Consider the following 18,971-nt stretch of genomic DNA (forward strand, 5'->3'; position numbering starts at 1 on the left):
TCCCAGTGGCCCCGTGAAGGTCAGCTCTTTAAGAAGCACCAGGGGCCTTTACCCCTGTGGCTACCCCACATCCCTCCCTCCATCTCCCCTTCACCAGAGCAAAGGCTGCTGCAGGGAGACACCTCAGCTGCCTTCCCAGCAGACAGACCAGCCTTTGTGCCCAGGGAGCTGGTTGCCATGGAAACTCCCAATTTCCTTTCCAGTGGGGACTGGCTGCAGGGGCTTCTCCCTTCTCAGGAGTATCACAGAGCAGGTCTCATCAAGCCACCCATTGTTTCCTAAGGACCTGCCTCGAGCCTCTTATCATGGGCTCAGATCCCCTTTCAGGAGCAGTGCCCCAGCAGGAAGCTTGGGGACGCAGTGATCTCCGCCCTCCCCGGGCAGAGCCCTGCTGGGCAAGTCAGCTGGAGCAAGGACCCAGCACCTGCCCCCCTTGTCCCCACTCCTCAGGCCACTGCCCACACGGTGTCCTCCATGGCCCGCCTCCCAGTCTGCCACACCCATACCCTCTCCTTCCCAGCCTCAGGAAGATGTCCTTCCTGTTCCGTGTGGGCCCGTGACCCTCTGAGGCCCTGACTGGGATGGGTGCTGGGATCATAGTGGGCAGGGAAGCAGGACTCCTGGGCGCAAGGCGTGGCTTTAAATCAGGACTGGAGCGCACCCTCTGTCCTAGGTTCTAATGGGTTCTCTTCTCTTCACCTTGCTTACCCGACATGCGGTAAGACCAATCACATTGGATCTTCCCTCCCTGGGGGGCGGGGGACAGGGAGAGGGTTTATATTGACCCCAACAGAGATAGAAGGGAAAATTGACTCCCTGAATAGAATATACCAGCCTTAACCTCCCTTCTACTGTCAGCTCCCCTTCCCGGAAGAGGAGGAGCGGGCATGGCCCCGGGGTGGGTGCACCCTGGTTGGACAGGGTGGGAGTGATGAGCGGTCAGTTCCAGGAGGGGTGTTTGCTGCCTTGGAAGAGGGTTAATTCAGGGAGCAGGGGACTTCGCACCCCCTTTCACCCTCCTCCAAGCCTGTGGAATCCTTTAATCAAGTTGGGTGCTGAAATTTCAGCTCTGAAATGCCGCCTTTGTGCTGGCATCCAGGCGGCCGCCCTAGAGTGCGGGGGTCACTTTCTCGGCCCCGTTTCTCTAAATGGTCTCTTTGTTCCTGCTGGGCCGCTCAGTATCAGATGTGATTAAAGGGAGATGGGGTTTGGGTGGGGGAGGAGAGAAGGGAGTGGGGGGTTAACCCTTAGGGAATAGGGTGTAGGAGAGATGGAGAAGGGGGTGTTTTTCCTCCCCCTTTCCACTCTGCTCCTCTTTCAGGGAGTCAGTCCCTGGCTACTCAGCTGGCCAGGGCTGGGCATAATCTCTTCACCTGGCTCCTTCTCTCTTTACATGTGGTCACTCCCTGACTGAGGCCCCAGCACATCCGGAACCTTGAGTCTAAGGGATGAAACAAGCCAGGTCTTCCGACTTCTCTGGGATCATTTGTCCGTTTTCCCTCTTCCCGAGTCCCCAGTGACTTCCCAGTCGATTGCATGAGATGCAGAGTCCTGCCGAGAGCAGGAGCCGTGAACAGACTGGAAATGGCCTAATACCCTGTTTTCCAATAGAGGTGAAAGGGCGGGTTGTAAAAATTACGAGCATGTAAGGTTAGCACCGATTGATCCCGGACACATATCTAGAATCAGTTATTGCATATTGGAAAACACTTAGGTCATGAAGAGATCCCGGGGCTAGCATAGGGTTTCTCAGCATATTACCACATGTTTTCAGTGGTGGCTGGTCTGGAAGGTCAGAGGCTACAGCAAATCTTGTTATAGCAAGGCATCAGGCGGTCTGTACTGTGATGAAGTGTGGACTTCGTGGTGATAATAGATTCAGAATCGATTGCCAGTCTTTCCTTAAGAGTGTAGTGACAGAACTAATGAAGGATTTAGTGGATTCACAGGGCCTGCTTCTCTTCATTTCAACCTTTTTTATTAGTGACTTGAATAGGATATTCAGGTTTGCAGATACAGAAGGAGAGCTAGTAAGTTGTATTCAGGATTCCAAAAGGTTTAATGTAGGTGGGAAATGGTCAATTCCAACAAGATGAAATCTGTTAAAGATCAGTATAAAATCCTGCTTTTATCTACAACAACAAAACACCGGAAGACATCTCACATACAGTTTGGGGCGGCAGATACAGTTTGACTTGGCAGCAGATACTGTTCATGAGAACAGGGGTTCGCAGCTACCACTGAGCTTCACGGAGCCAGTAGTTTTGGTGAGGTTGCCTAAGAGCTCCCATGATGCAGTTTCCGGGTGGGAGTCTGGCCACCCTGGAGGACTGCGCTAGGTCTTGGCATGCTCTACCCCACCCCTACCCACCCCACCCCACCCCAGGTCCTGACTAGGAGGTGAGAGGTGGATAAGGGAGCTGAGGTGGCCGGTCTGGAGCAGTGGAAAAAGCATCACTTCAGATTAAAAGTGGAAGCAGGGCCTGTAGATGCTGGGCAGATGGAAGAGATGACGGTTAAGAGCGCAATGAGGGAGTCAGAGCATCAGCACTTCTTAGCATGAACCTCAAAGCTTCAGTTTGCCCATCTGGAAAATGGGGACAAAGACTGGATCTCCTCCCTCATAGGCTTGAATGGCATAAAGCACTTGGCCAGGGGGCACTCCGTAAGTGGTAGGTAGCTATTACTGTATTTATTCGCTGGGAATAAGGAAGACTTCAGCCATTGGAGCCAGCCATCAGTGGAGCATGTGGTGAAAGGATTTCCCCTGCTCCTGAGGTGGAGTGGCTCCTGCCCCCAGCACAGCTTGGAATTCAGCTGAGGAGGAAGCACTGAAGGGTTCGATTGCATGTCTGCCATCCTGGCTTTACACTCAGACACAGGCAGCTGCCGTGAAGGTTGGCTAGATCCTGGATTGGGCCAGTGTGTGTTTGTGTGTGTGTGTGTGTGTGTGTGTGTGTGTGTGCAGAGAGAAGGCCCAGCATCACATCCTAAAGGACTGGGCAGCCAGACACCAGGAAGTCAGGCCTGACCCACCTCTCAAGTACCTGTCTCTTGAATTCTATGCAAGCTCCCTCTCCTCTGCTGGGCAAGCAGAGGGGCTGCTGGGAAGGCGCTTGGGCTGAGTTCCAGCTTGAGCCAGGGAGGGGCCCATCTGTAGGGTGGGCACAGCTGGCCGGGGGGAAGAGCTCCCATCTGAGGCCCCAGCCCCTGAGCACACTGACCCACTGCGAGGCCCCCTCTTCCTAGGCAGAGAGGAGACCTTTGGGTTAGCTGTCCTTTGCATTCCACCCCTAGCTACTTCCAGGAAGTGTGAGGAAGCACAGGTGCAGGGAGAAGAGACCAAGAGACAGGCCAGGTCAGGCCCACCAAGCAGGTAGCTGGAACCTTTACTTTTATTACAGGGAATACTTAATGCAGAGTTAATAGGAGCTGGAGAACCTAGGAGCGGGGGGAGGGGAGGAGGAGCTACTGAGATAAATAAGAGGGGGTAGTAATGAGTTACATGTGGATTGTGGGGGCTGCAGAACAGGAACATAGGGGCAGACAGAGCTACATACTTTATTCAGATACCACTGGGAAGCAAAGGGCAAAAGGCCAGGGCAGAATGTACATGGCAGGAGTTTAGTGTCTTCAGCTGCTGCTAGCAACCTGGTGCTGGGCCCCTTGTCCTCCTGGAGCCAAGGGTTTGGGCACGAGCAGCATAGCTCTCTGGGAGCCCAGGAGTGGGGCCGAGAGCAGGGGCCACAGAGCCTGGTGAGGGGAGAGGGAGCTGGCGGAGAGCCAGGAGGAAGGCTCTGTGCATCGTCTCCAATCCTTTCCTCACCTTCGGGATGTGCCTCAAGGTCTGGGAGGCTGTAGTGGAGGAGGCCCTAGGGCCCTCTTTCCGATTAGACGAAAAATCAGGCTGTTGGCATAGAACTGGATCTGGGGTCTCTAAGTTGATTCCTTTCTGTGTTCAGGAGGGAAGGGCGGACTGGGGGGGATACCTCCCACTGAGCCCCCACCCACCTCCACACTCTCAGAGGCTGTTCAAAGCTGTCCCCAGCCCCCAAGGGGCAGACAGCCCACTCCAGGCACTGATGCAGGGGTGGCCTTGACCTTAGGCACGTGGCACAGGTGGCATGGGTTATGTCAGACCTCTCGTTCTCCACGAAAGAGGAAACACAGTCACAGGAATGGCAAGGCCTCTGATTCCCATCCGACCCTGGGTGCTTCCCCCTCCCAGAGGGTGAGCGGGTCCTTCTCAGGTCCTGGGATGGAGGGTCATCCTGGGGGGAAGGTGCAACCCCTCATGGTCCAGTCTAGGGGCAAAAACCAACCTCCTCCTCCTCTGCCCAGCCTAGAAGTCTAGGGCTTTGCCTGGGCTGAGCCTGGACAGGATGGGGTGGGGTCATCAAAGGCAGTGAGCCCGACAGAAAGCCTCCCCTCAGCTGTCAGCCTCTGCCGCCTCCTCCCCAGCCACCACCAGGACAAAGATAGGCCAGGAACTGGGTGCGAGGGCTTGGGAAGGGCATACTAGCCAGGGGCTGGGGGGATGTGACAGGGCCCCTTTAAGGTCGGGACAGCGTCGTATATACTGGCTGCTCCCAGTGTGTGGGGCTGTGGGATTGGGGCCCTGAGGGGCTGGGATCAGAGATGGCCGTGTAGAGGGGCCGCTGTGAGGGCCCCATGTAGGAGAAGGCCGAGTAGAGGCCGGAGGCCTGGCCTGAATGGCCGTAGTAGGGTCCTGAGGGCTGATGGTCAGAGTAGTCAAACTGGGGGCGGGAGATGGAGGGGAAGGCGGAGCCGTAGTGGGGCAGGCTGAGGGAGGTGTAGGCGATCTGCGAGGTGGACGGCTGGTCGCTGTAGTGCGGGGGCCCCTGGGGCCCTGCGGTCTCCGTCTTCACCTGGGCTTTGGAATCCACACCAGGTGGCGAGACCGTGGGCAGAGCCACGCCTGGCGGCTTGGAGATCCAGGCGGAGTGTCCACTGGCCACAGCCAGGGCGCTGCCCAGCCCATAGCCAGCTGCTGAGTAGCTGCCCACGTGGCCCGGGTGCCCGTTGGGTGGCAGATACTGGTCCAACTCAGCCACATCGAAGGTTTCCATGTTGGACATTACCTCGTGGCTGATCTCCCCGATGTCTACGTTGCCGAAGTCGATGTGAGGCTTTCCGCCCTCCCCCATGGAGCGCCCGTCCCGCTTGGGATCTGCCTTCCCCGACTGCAGCTCTGTCTTTGGGGTGGTCGGAGGGGTGGGGGGGCCATGGCTCTGGCCTGAGTGGGAGGAAGACAGAGAAGCAGGAAACCAGGTCAGAGGCTTCTAGATGCTGGTAGTTCCCCTCAGAGAAGGGGTCTCCGGGACCTGAGGGCTGACCCTGCGTGCCTTGTACGCCTTACAGGCCTGGGCAGTCTGGGTTGGCACTGATTTATGTCACGGTCTTGGGTTGCTCTCTAGTGGTTCCTGAAGTTACCCAGCCTTACAGGTGGGTCCTGCCTCCCTGCCTCCCTCCTGGAAAGGCTGCCTCCTTTTGAAAGACCTTTCCCATTGGAAAGTTTCCTCCCATCAGCTGAGGTCGCTGCCTTCCTGGCCCTTGGCTCCTTAGCTGCTGAGCCCAGGGGGGCCCTGCCCTCCATTCAGCCGCCTGCCGGCTGCTGTCCTCGCTGACCTCCTCCGCCGCCTCTCTCCTGACTCCCTTTCACGTTTGCTGGCTGGCCTGTGCCTCCTCCCCAGACAGCAGTGTTCCCTCCAACCCCTTCCTCCGGGAAACCTTCCCGCTGAGCCAGTCCCCCTGGCAGTGTCTCCAGACTTTCTCCACCCTGTTCCTTTGTCCATTTCATATTCACATGTCCATTCGGCAAACACTTAGGGGCACTGTGCCAGGTAGAGGGGACACAAGCATCAGTAAAATGGGTCGCTGTCTTCACCAGCTCAGAGGCTTGGGGAGATCCCGAGACCCACACGTGGCAGCTGCAGAAGTGCCGTGCTGACGGGCACGCCGGGGCTCGGGCCAGCGGCAGCCACTCACCCTGCCCTGGGGATCTGGTGAAGGTCTCACCGAGGGGAAGGAGCTGAGCCGGGCCTTGAAGGCTGAGAAAAAGCCCAAGCCCCATTTACATTCTGAGATGGTGGTTCTCACGGCCCAGGGTCTTCTTTCTGGGTGTGTGTGTGTGTGTGTGTGTGTTTGTTGTACGTGTGTGGGAGGATGACGGGATGGGAGATCCCATCACAGAGATCGGAGCTCCTGCAGGGCAGGCCTGTGCCCCGTCCATCAGACCAGAGGGAGGGCTGGGTCACTTGCCATGTGACCCTGGGCAGACCCCCGTCTTCTCCTAACCAGTTTCCTCATCACTAAAGCCCGGCCTCCATCCTGAAGCCTTCCTGGCCCGGGGTCTGGCGGGGCTGGATGCTTCTGGAGACCTGACTGATGGATGGTGGGTGACCCCTCCCTAGGGGTCATGCCCCGCTGCGTCTTGGGCGGCTTTGCATGCACTTGCTGCTTCCTATACCTCAGGCACGTATGCTCCTGCTCCTCCTAGGCCAGTGATGGCGAACCTTTTGAGCTCGGCGTGTCAGCATTTTGAAAAACCCTAACTTCACTCTGGTGCCGTGTCACATATAGAAATTTTTTGATATTTGCAACCATAGTAAAACAAAGACTTATATTTTTGGTACTTATTTTATATATTTAAATGCCATTTAACAAAGAAAAATCAACCAAAAAAATGAGTTCGCGTGTCACCTCTGACACGCGTGTCATAGGTTCGCCATCACTGTCCTACACTCTGGTTCCTGAGTGTCTGCTCCCAGGCCTGGATCAAATGGGGACTCCGGACATAGCTTCTAAGAGCAGAGCTCTGACTTCCTGTGCGCCCAAATGAGGCAGCCGTGGTGCCGGCAGAGGCCCCGGAGCCAGAGAGCCTGGGCTCAGACCTCAGCCGTGTGGCCCATCACCTGAGTTTTCTCACCTTCCAGGGAGTATAATGAGCCTCAGCTGAGGTCTGAGCCTCCCCGTTTAGAATGATCGAATGAGCAGACACACCAGGCAGTTGGCACAGAGCCTGGCACACCGTAGGTGCTCAGTTAATGTTAGTGTTATCATTAATGAGAATGAAACAGATGACGTGACGGGCCCTTGCATGGCATGCGCTCAGTGTCACAGGCCCTGTTGTCTGTCTCCCCATCAGACCAGGAGGTGGGAGAGGCAACGCTCTCTTTTCTATCTGCTCTCCCGGTTCTCAAACCATCCGGTCCCGCCTTTTCTTGTTGTAGCTCACCCCAGGGCCCCTTAACTGGCCCTTCCCTCAGCAGCAGTGCCCCCTCCATCCGCAGAGCCATCTTACCCACTGCCTTCCCTGGCACCTGGGTCCCTGCACCCAGCCGGAGTGACCACACAGCCTGGCAAGCCCTGCCCAGAGCACAGGGCTGTCGTGGAGTGTCAGGGTCTCACGCCACCCATCCAGCCTTCACCTCTCCCCACACCCAGCTCCCCACCCACAGCTTAGCATCACACCCCACCCTAGCCCCCAGCCCAGTGTTCACCTGAGGGGTGCTCAGGGTTCCCGTCCGACATCGGAGAGCCCTCTCCCGGGTGCCGGTGGTCCAGGTGGGCGCTCTTGTAGTGGGCCTGGATGGCGGCCGCCCCGCCCTGCTCGGCCTCCCCGCCGGGGCACTCTGACTCCCCCTGCGCCGCCTTCCCGTTCTTCCGTCTCCTCGGCTGGTACTTGTAGTCCGGGTGGTCCTTCTTGTGCTGCATCCGGAGCCGCTCGGCCTCCTCGATGAAGGGGCGCTTGTCACTCTCATTCAGCAGCCTGGGGTGGGCCGTGGGGAGACAGCAGAGGGCCACTGTGAGTGTCTTCCCTGGAAGAACTGAGGCCCGGGGATGGGCGCCCAGCGTGGGAGCCTGCCCTCTGATTTACAGACGGGAAGATGTGAGGCCCAAGGAACCCCAGGCTCAGAGGGCGGTGACCTCACCCCCAAATCTCTCAAGAGGTTGGGGTATAAGAGCGGCCAGCCTGCTGCTCCTGGTAGCCCTTGGGACGGAGTCAGAAGTAGGAATAGAGCTTAGGAGGGGCAGACATCAGTTCAAGGAAAGGAAAGACTTTCTCCCATCAAAGCTGTCTAGCCCGGCCGGTGTGGCTCAGTGGTTGAGCATCGACCTATGAACCAGGAGGTCATGGTTCAATTCCCGGTCAGGGCACATGCCCGGGTTGCAGGGTCCATCCCCAGTGGGGAGCGTGCAGGAGGCAGCTGATTGATGATTCCCTCTCATCGCTGATGTTTCTATCCCTCTCTCCTTCTCCCTTCCTCTCTGAAATCAATAAATATATATATATTTTCCAAAAGCTGTCCAAGTGGGGTTTGCTACTTCGTCAGGGGGGAGCTCCCTGGGACTAGAGGTGCACAAGCTGAGAAGCAGCGTGTGAGGGGGAGGAGCCCGGCCTCTGCTGCTTACTAGCTGTGAGACGGGGGCAGGTCACTGCCTGAGCCTTCGTTTCCTCACCAACAGAACCAGGTGACAGTGCCCACTTCCAGGTGTGGGGCTGGCCAAGATCACGGATGCGAAGCGCTTGGCACCAGGCCTGGGGTGGGGGCTGACGCTTGAGAAATAGGTGCTGCCCTGATGCTGCTTGTGGGGGGGCTGGACAGGCCCTGGGGAGGGCCCGGCTCAGCTCTGGAACACTGACTGCTCATTGCAGTGGCTGGGGCGAGGGCAGGATGTGAGCCCTTCCCTGCCTCCTGGGGGAGACCCTGTCTCCTCAGCCAGGCTGGCAGAGGGTAGAGGGAGCAGCTGCTTTTCCCAGACCTGGGACAGGGGCAGACACCCTCTCCGCAGGCCGCTGAGACCAACCAGTGGAGGCCCCGAAGGCACCGCCCCTGCCCACCTGACTTCAGCCTCAGGCTGGGGCTCTGGTGCCCCAGAGGGAGGAGGGCAGGATGGGGTACCCTGCAGAGGGTGCTGAGGGGAGTCCTAGTCATAAGGGACTGCGGGAGCAGCTCTGTTCTCTGCCCAAAGACGCTCTCTCAGCCCCCACCCCACCCCCAATGGGCACCCTCTTCCCCTAGTCAGCAGAAGGCTGAGCCCTCCCACCCGGGATGGGAGGGGGTGGTCATACCAGGCGCCTCCAGCCGGCAGCAGCATTCCTCTGCAGCTTAGCCTCCCCCTGCCCCCCTCCCCCGCCCCCTCCCCGCGAGGCCCTGAGCCCGGCCCTAGCCCAGCTTGCTCCAAGGGTCCCTCTGGTGAGAGATGCGACAGGGACTCCAGATCAGGGCCGCAGGGTTCAGGGAGTGGGATGCCTTCGGCCTCGGGAAGGCTGGGCCAGGGGAGTGGGTGGGCGGGCCCTGAAGGTGTGTGCGGCTGGGGGCAGGTGCAGGTTTGGGGTGGGGACAGAACTGCTTTTGAGGGTGAAGAGCAGGCTCCCCCAGCACGGAGGCTCCCTGGATGGTTGGGACACTGAGCTCAAACCTTCCCTGTGCCCTCTGCCCAGTGGTCAGTGGGGTGTGAATCAGTAAGGAAATGGCAGGGGGTTCGGAGGGAGGGCACCAGCCAGAAGAGAGGGAAGATCCCAACACTGCATTCCAGTGTCCCTCCCTAGTTCCTCCCAGCACCCTAACCTTGATAGAAACCTAACCTTGAGCCCACCAGACACCAGCCCATTCTGTCACCACCTCCAGGCCCACCCCAGCCTCGCCCAGTTTAGGCTCTCTCCTGACCCCAAGCCCCTCCTGCCCCACCACGTAAAACCCTCCCTGCCCTCCCCCATGGCCCACAGCCCTTAACGGTGAACCCCATCTCCTCTGCACCTTCACTTCACCTCTGTCCTCTGGGTTTCCAAGCTGCTCCCCCACAAACCGGAAACCCCCACCTGGGGGGCTCCAGTGGGACACTGGCTGCTGCTCCAATTGCTCCTCCTGGCAGGGAAAGGGCCTGGGGGGCCAGCCTGTGACCCCCTTTTAGTCTCTTGGCTCTAGATGTTCTCTCTGGGCAGGTCAGCTACATACAGCCAGCACCACGTGACCGCATCTCATGTCCTTTCCCAGGGGGCACGGTTAGCATGATTGTCAGAGCTGCTTAGGAGCCAGGTCCTGGATGCTGGTGTGTCTACCCCAGCTCCCTTTCAGCACCCGATATAGTTGTCTGTCTGTCTGTGTCTCTCTCTCTTCAGGGTTAGGGCCCCTGCCCTCCAGTTTTGCCTCCCTAATCACCCCCCTTCCTGCTGCCTGCTGGTCTGGGAGTCATGAATCTGGGGTGGGGATCTCAGGAGGAGCCCGTGGTGAGAGCCAGCCTAGTCCAAGTTCCAGGATCCCAGAACGTCCCTCAAGATCCCACCCAGGTCCAGGTAGCCCGCCCACATGTTGGCAGAGTCTTTCTCTTTGCCACTGTCCTGCCCCCTCCTACCCCCGGGCCTGGGCCCTGAGCAAGCAGCGCCTGTTTTCCTGATTGCCCCACCCCAGGCTGGCGCTTGGGGGCACCCTAGGCCCCGGTGGGAGTGGTGGCCAGGAATAGGTCCTCTTGAGGGAGCCTAAGCCCAGGGTTCTGGGCTGGGGAGCAGGGACAGGGCAATGGAGGCCCCGTCTTAAACCCTTGGTGGTGGAGTGCTTGGAGCAGTGGGGGCCATTCTTGCTCCAATGCCCTCACTGTGGTCTGTTCGCCGTCCCCACAGCCTGCTCCGTCTGCCTGTCTGTCTCCCTCCTGCTTGTCTGTCTCTCACTGGCTCTTTTCCGTCCCCTGGCACCAACGGTCCTGGCCCGGGCTGAGCCCTCCATGGGTGTGGGTGGACCTTGGGCTAAGAGGGGTCAGGGAGCACCAGGCCATCAGCAAACACACAGCCAAGGACAGGGCCGGGCCAGATGTGAATCCCTCTGGGAGGCCCTCCTGCTTCTTCCACCACCTAAGCCTGTGGCCTGTGGGACCTGGTCTCCACTGGGCGAGGGGCAGGCCAGGGGCACAGCAGCAGGAAGGCAGCAGTTCCTCCGACAAAGCCCAAACCACTGCTCTCCTCTGCCCCACCCCACACCCTCCTGAGCACACCTCAGAGTGACAGGGTGACCCCCCTGTCACCAGGGTCCGTGTGGGGAAGACCACTGGGCGGAGAGTCAGCAGCCGTGGTTCTGGCCCTGGCTCCCGGGCTCTGCCCCTAGCTGTTAGGTGGCCTTTGCGGCCCTTTGCCTTTCGGGGCTATCTCGTGGGCAGCCTAGCGGGAACCCAGGTGACCTCCGCAGGCCCAGGCTCGCACCTCCGGAGCCCCTGTTCTCTCTGTGAGCTCCCAGGACTGGGGTGTGTGGGGGTGGGGGTTGCCTTTCTCAACATGGCCGGGGGTTGGCGGACTTCCTCCTTGGGGGGATGCTGTCCCCACAGAGGTTTGGTTGATCCCTGGGAGCCTGGGAGTCTGGGGGACCCGGGCAGGAAGGGGCCAAGGTTTCCTCCGGGCCAGGCTCGCAGCTCCAGCCTCGGGGTGGAGGGGCAGGCGGTTACTCATCGCTGGGTGGGGCCCTGGAAAGGAAGATGGCGCCGAACTGGGGGAGGGAGACAAGCCTGGCAGCTCTGGGACGGGGTGGGAGGCGCTGCTTTCTGTGTGTCCCCTTCCCGGAGGAAGGACCCCCGGCCTGAAGGAGGGTGGGGTCCGGAAGGCACAGGGAAGGCCGCTGGGACGGGCCAGGATCCTGGCCGCAGATTTCTCCATTCCTCCCTCTTCCAAAGGCTCCTGTCCGACCCCTTGCTTCCCTGAACTTTCATCTCTTCTGCATGGCTGCCTCAGTTTCCCTGCCTCTCCAGGCAGGCCCTCAATTCTTTGCCAAACGTTTCCCCAGCATCCCCGCCACTAACCCGGTGGCGGTGGCCCCCCTGAGAGCGCTGCCCGTGGGGAAGCGGTTCGTGACGGCCTCCGGGCTCCGTGGGAGCCCTCCGCCATCCTCCCTCCCTCCAGCCTTCCCTGCCCCCCACCCCCCAGGACGAAGCCGAGGCCCTACCGCCTGCCACCGACAGAATTCCAACCACGAGGGGGCGCCTTTCTGCCCGCTGCCCCGGCTGGGGAGCCAGCACCACCCCAAGGGGGCACTTGTGGGGGGGCCCCCAGCCCCACCAGGAGATGGCTACCTCGGGAGAAGGGCCCGAGGAGCACCGTGGGGCCTGAACCCCCCGCAGCGGGCGGGCAGCCCCGCTCACCTCCAGAGCTTGCCCAGCGTCTTGCTGAGCTCGGCGTTGTGCAGGTGCGGGTACTGGTCGGCCAGCTTCCTGCGCGCCGCCTGCGCCCACACCATGAAGGCGTTCATGGGCCGCTTGACGTGCGGCTTGCTCTTGCTGGCGCCGTTGACGCGCACGGGCATGGGCACCAGCGTCCAGTCGTAGCCGCTCAGCACCTGGCTGACGGCCTCGCGGATGCACACGGGGAACTTGTCGTCGTCCGCCTCGCCGTCCTGCTGCTCCTTCTTGACCTTGCCCAGCTCTCCCGGCCCCGGGCTGGCTCGCAGGCCCGCTCCCCCGCCGCCGCCGTCGGGCCCCAGCGAGGGCGCGCTGCCCGGGGACAGGCAGCGGGGCTCCTCGGAGCCCACGGGGCTCAGCTCCACCTCGGAGAGGTCCTGCTCCTCCGCCATGTCGCCCCCGGCCGCCGCCGCCTCGGCCGCCTCCCCGGGGCCCGCCGCCGGCGTCCTCGCGAAGAGTCCCACGCTCACCTGGACGGGAGGGAGGGCGCGATGGAGCGGCCGCGCGCAGCCCCGACGGCCGGGACGCGACGCGCGCAGCCCGAGGTGGCGCCCGCCCTGCTCCCCTGAACCCACGGCAGCCCCGGGCGCGCGCACATGCCAGACCCGCTCGGCCTCCTCGCTCCTGCCTCCACGTCTCCCCGCCACCTGGTCCCAACCGTCTCTCTCCCCGTGTGGGTGGGTTTGGGATTTTTCAAAACCTCCTTTTGGGTGGAGGTTTGTTGATGGAAAGGAAGAAAAACGGACTCTTTATTCGGCTCTAATCCCGGCTCCTGGAATTTCCCACCTTTTCTCTCACCTTTCCTTCTTCCCTCCGCCCGCCCCGACGGAGCCCCGAGGAGCAGGGTGGGGGCGGGGGGGGGCAGCCCCTCTCCCCCCAGACCTCACTGCAGGGGCCCAGGCCTGGCCGGGGAGGGAGGAGCGGGCTGCGCACTCACTCACCTCCTCGGACCTGTCCTCCAGCCTGGGGCTCGTCCTCAGGAAGTGGAACACCGTGTCCCAAGGTGTGCGGTCCAGCTCGGAGCTGGGGGTGGACGCTGGTGGGCTGGGAGGGAGGGGCTGGGGCGCCCTGAGCCTCAGGCCACGGCCTCGTCGGGACGGAGCCTGAATCCTCACCACCAACCACCCTGGCCGGACAGCCCGAGACTGACTGAGCACTGAGCTGCTGCCGAGGGCTGGGGAAGGAAGGAGGGGGAGAGGGGGAGGGGGAGGGGGGAGGGAGGGAAGGGCAGAAGGTGGAGCCTCCAGCGCTTTCCTTCATCCCCAACACTCAGGGCTCCCCCGCCAGGCCCCCCCACCCCAGCTGCCTGCGCTGCTGCCCCAGGCCCACCTTGGGGTCAGAGCTCGGGTGGGGAGGTGTAGGCGCGGGGGTAGTCAGGCCAGGAAAGTCAAGGGATGCGCTCGGGGCGGGGTCGGAACCTGTTGCTTGGAGGAAGAGTGGGCCCGACTATGACCCCCCCCCCCACCCCCAGTCTCGGGGCCTCAGGTGGTAGGATGGGCAAGGAGCAAAAAATTGGGAAGGGATGCGAGGCAGGGAGGATTCTGTTGCTGTGTGAGGTGGCCGGCTGGTGCTGCTTCAGGGAGGACACCTTCCGGAGCACCTGTGGGCAGGCCTGCTTCCCAGCTGTCTCCGCCTCAGCCCCACCTGGCTGCCCGCTCTGCCCCAACTTCCAGAGACCCGGGTGGGTACTCAGGAGGCCGTGGGCAGCTCCGCACCTGCCAGTGCAGAGGGCCCGGCTTGACCCCTGGGCCCTTCTCATCGGCCACCAGGCACGTCACTGTGGGGCTCCAGTGGACAGAGGACTAAGTTCCCAGCGGGCTGGGCTGGGGCTGAGGGGCCCCTTCAGGCAGGTCTGACAGGCCTCGGGCCCCACCTCCTGGGCCGCAGTCCCTCACACGGGCTCACCCTCTCCAGTGCCCCAGTCCCTGGTTGTCATGAAGCCCCCCCCCCCAGCCCCTCTCCCTCCTCTTTGCCCACTGCTCCCCTCAGCCCAGCTGGGTGACCCTCCATTGTCCTGTCCTGCCCACCACTCGTGGCCCCCTCTTCTCTCCTCTGCCCTGGGCCTCTCTTCCGAAGCACATCCCTGTCTCTTCTCCGTGGGTGTGCGTGGAGGGGCCCATGGAGCCGGCCCGCACCGGCGACCAGGTATGGTTCTGAGCTCCTCAGCAGCTGGGCAGGGGCCCAGGCCACCCCAAGGGAGTCCTGTCTGGAGAGGGGCTGGAAAGGGGGTCTCGGCAAGGCCTCCTGCTTGGGAAAGGCCACGGGGGTGGAGGGGGTGGGCAGTGGGACACAATGAGGTAGTCACACGAGGCGAAGGCATGTTGGGGGTGGGGGGAGCGGACATTGGAACACACACACACACATATGCTCGCACACACAACCGGCCAGACAATCGGGCCAGTGTGTCTGGGGCCTCGGAGCCCAGTGAATTAGGAGTTTGATAAGGGTTTTCTCTTTCTCTCCCTTGCCGGCCTTGGACAATCTCCCCCCAGTTTTCCTCGACGCCACCCCCGGCGCTGCCAACCCTCCTCCCCCCGCCTCCCTTCTCTTCCCTGTGCCCAGACTCTTGTTCGGGGCCTTGAAACAGTGAGCTGTCTTTGTTCGAAATACAGGTGAACGGCAATCATGTGATTAACACACACACACATAAAAAGCTTTTTAACAGCGCCCGCCCGGCCTCAGAACCGCCCAGAGGAGCCGCCCTGGATGGACAGAGGGCTGAGGGCCGAGCATCCAGCTGGTCGTCCGGCTGCCCAGCAGTCTCCGACGCCGCGGCTGCCCGTCCGCTGCCCGCCTGCCTGGCATCTCTTGATCCTCCCGGTGGGTCCCCATTCATCCTTCCACCCTTGGTTCCTCCTCTTCGAGGGCAGGGCCTCCCTGCCCCTGCCGTGTCTGTGAACCGGTCCTGAGACCCCCCAGGGCAGGGAGGGGTGGCTGTGGAGGGCGAGGGCCCAGGGTCGGAAGCTGGGTGTGGGGTCCCACAGCTCCCTCTGCGCCTCCCCCCCCCCCCCGCCTCCTCCCAGCTGTGCCAGGATGGGGGTGGGGGTGGCAGTGCGCGCTCTGGGTCTGCAGAGAAGCCATGGTGCACAGAGGGGGCCTCTCTTTTCCCTTCCTTCTGTCTCTCCCTCTCCTCCTGTGTCCTGGGTGCTGTGCTTTCTGCTGAGAGGTGCTGGCCGAGGCAGAGGGCCCGAAGAGGGGGTGTGGGGGAAGGGCTGTCAGATGCCCAGGGCTGTGGGGGTGGGGACCCCCTGCTGTGAACATTTTCCTCCATCCACCCACCATGCTGGCAACCGTGATCCTCTCCTTCCCACCCCAGGCCCCGGGGACCCAGCTTTCTCCAGCAGGGGAGGGAAAGGCCCATGGAGAGCAGGGGGTTTGGAGAGGGGGGCAGGGTCCTGGATTAAGACCCTGGGCCTCTGCCCTTGGCAGAATCACCAGGTGGGCCAGTACCACCTTCTGCTCCCTTCCCTGCACCGGTGGGAGGGGTCCCTTCTCCCTCATTCCTGACCCTTCCCCAAGGATGCTGGCCAGGACTCTCCCCTCAGCACCCTGTCTACTCTGGCTGTCCTGGGGGAGCTGTGGGGAGAGGTGGGCTCTGGCCGGCCCTCTCTCCCCAGCAGAGAGGTGGGGACTCAGGCATCCCTTCCTGGTGGAGAGGCCTTTCAGGGGCGGCAGTATTCGCCTGGAGCCCAGCCTGGGTGCTACTGATCCTGGTCCCAGACTCACCCAGTCAGCCCCTGAGAGGAGGGGAAGGAATGGAGTTCTGTCCATCAAAGGTCAAGCCACTGATGGCCCCACCTGGCAGAGCTGCTCGGTCAGCAGTGACCCTTAACCCCTTAGCTCCCTGAGCCCTCTTCCCAGGGCCCTGGTCATGCTGTGGAAGGCTCCGTCCTCGTCCTCCTTCCCTGCTCTGGGCCTGGTCCCTCCTCTGCCACCTGGGGCACTGATCACCCTCCTGCCATCCTGCCTCCCGGACACAGAGGAAGCGGGAAATCTGTTCGCAGAGCCAGGGGCTGTGCAGGGGTGGGGTGCTGGTCACTCGTGTCTCTGCTCCTGCCTGTTTTCCCAGGTGGGCTGACACTCTTCGCAGCCCTTCAGAGGCCAGGGCTGAGGGCCAGATGGGGGACACGGGGAGAGCGCTCTCCCATCTCAGGCACATGTGGGTGAGACCTGGGGCCCAGGCTGTCCTCTCCCTGGTTCCCGCAGGCCTGTGCCCCTCCCAGCACCTCAAAGGCGCACCAGCCCTGCTGGCCCCCGAGGGACACTCACCCCCACTCTGGCTGTGGGACAGGGTTGGCCGCGGCAGCGCCTCTCCATGTAACGGTGTGTCGCCGGCTCCCATTCTTTGGGTCCAGGTGGGGCCTGAGGTTTCGTGTTTGTGACCAACTTCTGTGTAGCTGCCTCGGGCACTGGCCCTAATAATGCTAGTTGCACTTTAGAATCAGGTAGAGTTTTTAAAAAATCCTGAAACCTGAATCCCATGGCAAACAGGCGAATTCTGACGGACTGAGGACGGGGTCCAGGCCTGGTTACTTCGCGAAGCTCCCATGGGATCTTGCTCACCTCACTTGGCTCTCTGAGCCCTGAGGACCCCAAATCGCCAGGGACGGGAGGGGTGGGGCTCTGGACCCCAGGGCTGGAGGCTCCACGTGCAGTTACCCAGGGCTGGGGTGTGGCAGGGAGGCTGTGCGCTGGGGAGGGGAGGACTGAGGACCCAGGGGTCAGGCTACAGCAGGGACCAGGACACACTTAGTCCTGGTGAGTGTATGGGACATGGGGGGCTCCTGATGTTTCCTCGGCCACCCCCACCCCCTCTGCACAGGCCGTGTCCTTCTTTTTTTTTTTTTTTTGGTGCCCTTGACCAGAGTCGAACCTGGGACCCTTCAGTCTGCAGGCTGACGCTCTATCCACTGAGCCAAACCAGTCAGGGCATGGCCGTGTCCTTCTTGGTTTGGGTGCAGGAAGAGCTGGGCCTGGATGAGGAAACGCTGCTGTGGGTGTGCACAGGGCCTCGGCAGGTTATGCTGTGAGGCTTTTGCGCGTGTGGAATGCTGGTATTGTGTATGTTTTACATTATACACGTGGGAGACCTAAATAAGAACGCACACGTATGCTCCTAGTTTAGTGCTTGGTGCATTAAGTATTCAACACCTGTTCGCTAGAAAAGGCAGTTTAGTCCTGAGAGGGGAGATACTTTGCGTGCACACGTGTTTACCGAGCAGCCACCTGGGCCTGCCTTCGGAGTTTCTCATCTGCCTGTTGCTCCCAACATCAGACCTGGGTGGGGTGCGACACGTTCCTTGTGGGTGGGCCTCCCGGCCTGCACCCCTTACTTCTAGGCCTCCCCGTGGATGGGCCCAGCTCTGAGCACTCCTGTCACTGACTCATTCTGTCTTCTCAACAACCCTAGGAGTAGGTGCTGCTATTAGATTCCTTCTAGGAGGGAAACTGAGGCACCGAGAGGTTCAGGACAGGCCTGAGCTCACCCAGCTCATGATGGGAGGGTGTGGACCTGCACCCGCGGTACCTCCCAGGCTCTGACCACTGAGCTCCACAGCCACTAGATGGAGGGCCCGTCTTCTCCTCCTCCCCGTCCCCAACCTGCTCTGCCCACCGCTTCCTCCAGGTCACTGCTTTCAGCCCAGCTCAGAGGCCCTCCCTTCAGAGATGCACTCCTGGACACCGTGGTTGGAATTCTTTAAAATATATAAATATTTTTGTTGATTTCAGAGAGGAAAGGAAAAGGAGAGAGAGAGAAACATCAACAATGGGAGAGAATCATTGATTGGCTGCCTCCTGCACACCCCTCACTGGGGATCAAGTCTGCAACCCTGGCCTGTGCCCTTGACCGGAATTGAAACCAGGACCCTTCAGTCCGCAGGCTGACACTCTATCCACTGAGCCAGACCGGCCAGGGCTGGAATTCTTTTCCTGTATCACCTTCCCACGGGGGTGAGGGGGAGCCTCACCTCCTCGCACAGCCTGGCTCCAGGCTGGGTCTCCACTTGCTGGGTGCCCCCTGAGGGCAGGGCCATGCCTTCCTCTGGGCTCAGCCCCTCGGGCCAGCATGCCCTCAGGGAGTCTTCCCTGAGCTGAGCTACTGTCCGAGTTCCCAGGATGAAGAGATCAGAGAGGCTGGAGCAGGCAGGCGTGGCTTCCTGGAGGTGGAGGGCCGAGAGCTCAGGGAGGACAGCATTCTAGGGCCTGTCCCAACAGGGGCTCTCGCCTGTCCCTGTTTCTGGTCCTAGCTGAGGGTCCTGGACCTGGGCCACAAAGGCAGCTCCTGGGGCCTGAGTCTTCCTTCCCCTCCCAGCCCCGCCCTTTCCAGGAACAAGGGAGCTGGGGCTGGTGCCCAGAGCTGCCTGGGGCTGCGGCCTCTGCCCTCTTCTTAGAAGCCCTCCGAGAATGGCACTGCTGGTTCCTGTCACCCAGACCCGGCTGCCGGGAGGGAAGTCTTCCTGGCGTCTCCCCTGGATGGCTCAAGCGGTGGCGAACTTTTGTGAACGTACAGTCCGTCCGTGCAGAGCTCTGGGCCAGGAGCCGGGGTGGGGCTGATGGAGGCCAGAGCCTGGCCTGGAGCTGGGTTCCAGGGGAGACACCTGCGTGAAAGCCCAGAACCCTGGCACAGCCGAGGTCCTCACGGCTGAACGGCGGCTGGAGCCCACGGGCTGGGGTCAAGTCCAGCTGGGCTCCGGAGGCCCTGTGCAGCCTGGGCTGCCTTCTCTCGCTAGGCTGCCGTTTCCATCTGTAAATGAGGAACAGCCCAGGTTATCTCTAACGGCGGGTCC

At 61.4% G+C, this 18,971-nt stretch overlaps 1 protein-coding gene across 1 annotated transcript; it reads right to left on the reverse strand.

Moving 5' to 3' along the window:
• Positions 1-3,547: 3,547 nt before the first annotated feature.
• On the reverse strand, positions 3,548-12,575 carry SOX10 (SRY-box transcription factor 10; the record flags this gene model as incomplete). Its single annotated transcript, XM_081085134.1, has 3 exons — positions 3,548-5,257; positions 7,524-7,792; positions 12,148-12,575. The coding sequence occupies 3 exons, from the start codon at positions 12,573-12,575 to the stop codon at positions 4,554-4,556; spliced, it is 1,401 nt and encodes a 466-aa protein (XP_080941260.1). The 3' UTR covers positions 3,548-4,553.
• Positions 12,576-18,971: the final 6,396 nt, after the last annotated feature.

Source organism: Myotis nattereri (genome assembly GCF_964212035.1).
Source record: "Myotis nattereri genome assembly, chromosome: 2".
Taxonomy (NCBI): domain Eukaryota; kingdom Metazoa; phylum Chordata; class Mammalia; order Chiroptera; family Vespertilionidae; genus Myotis; species Myotis nattereri.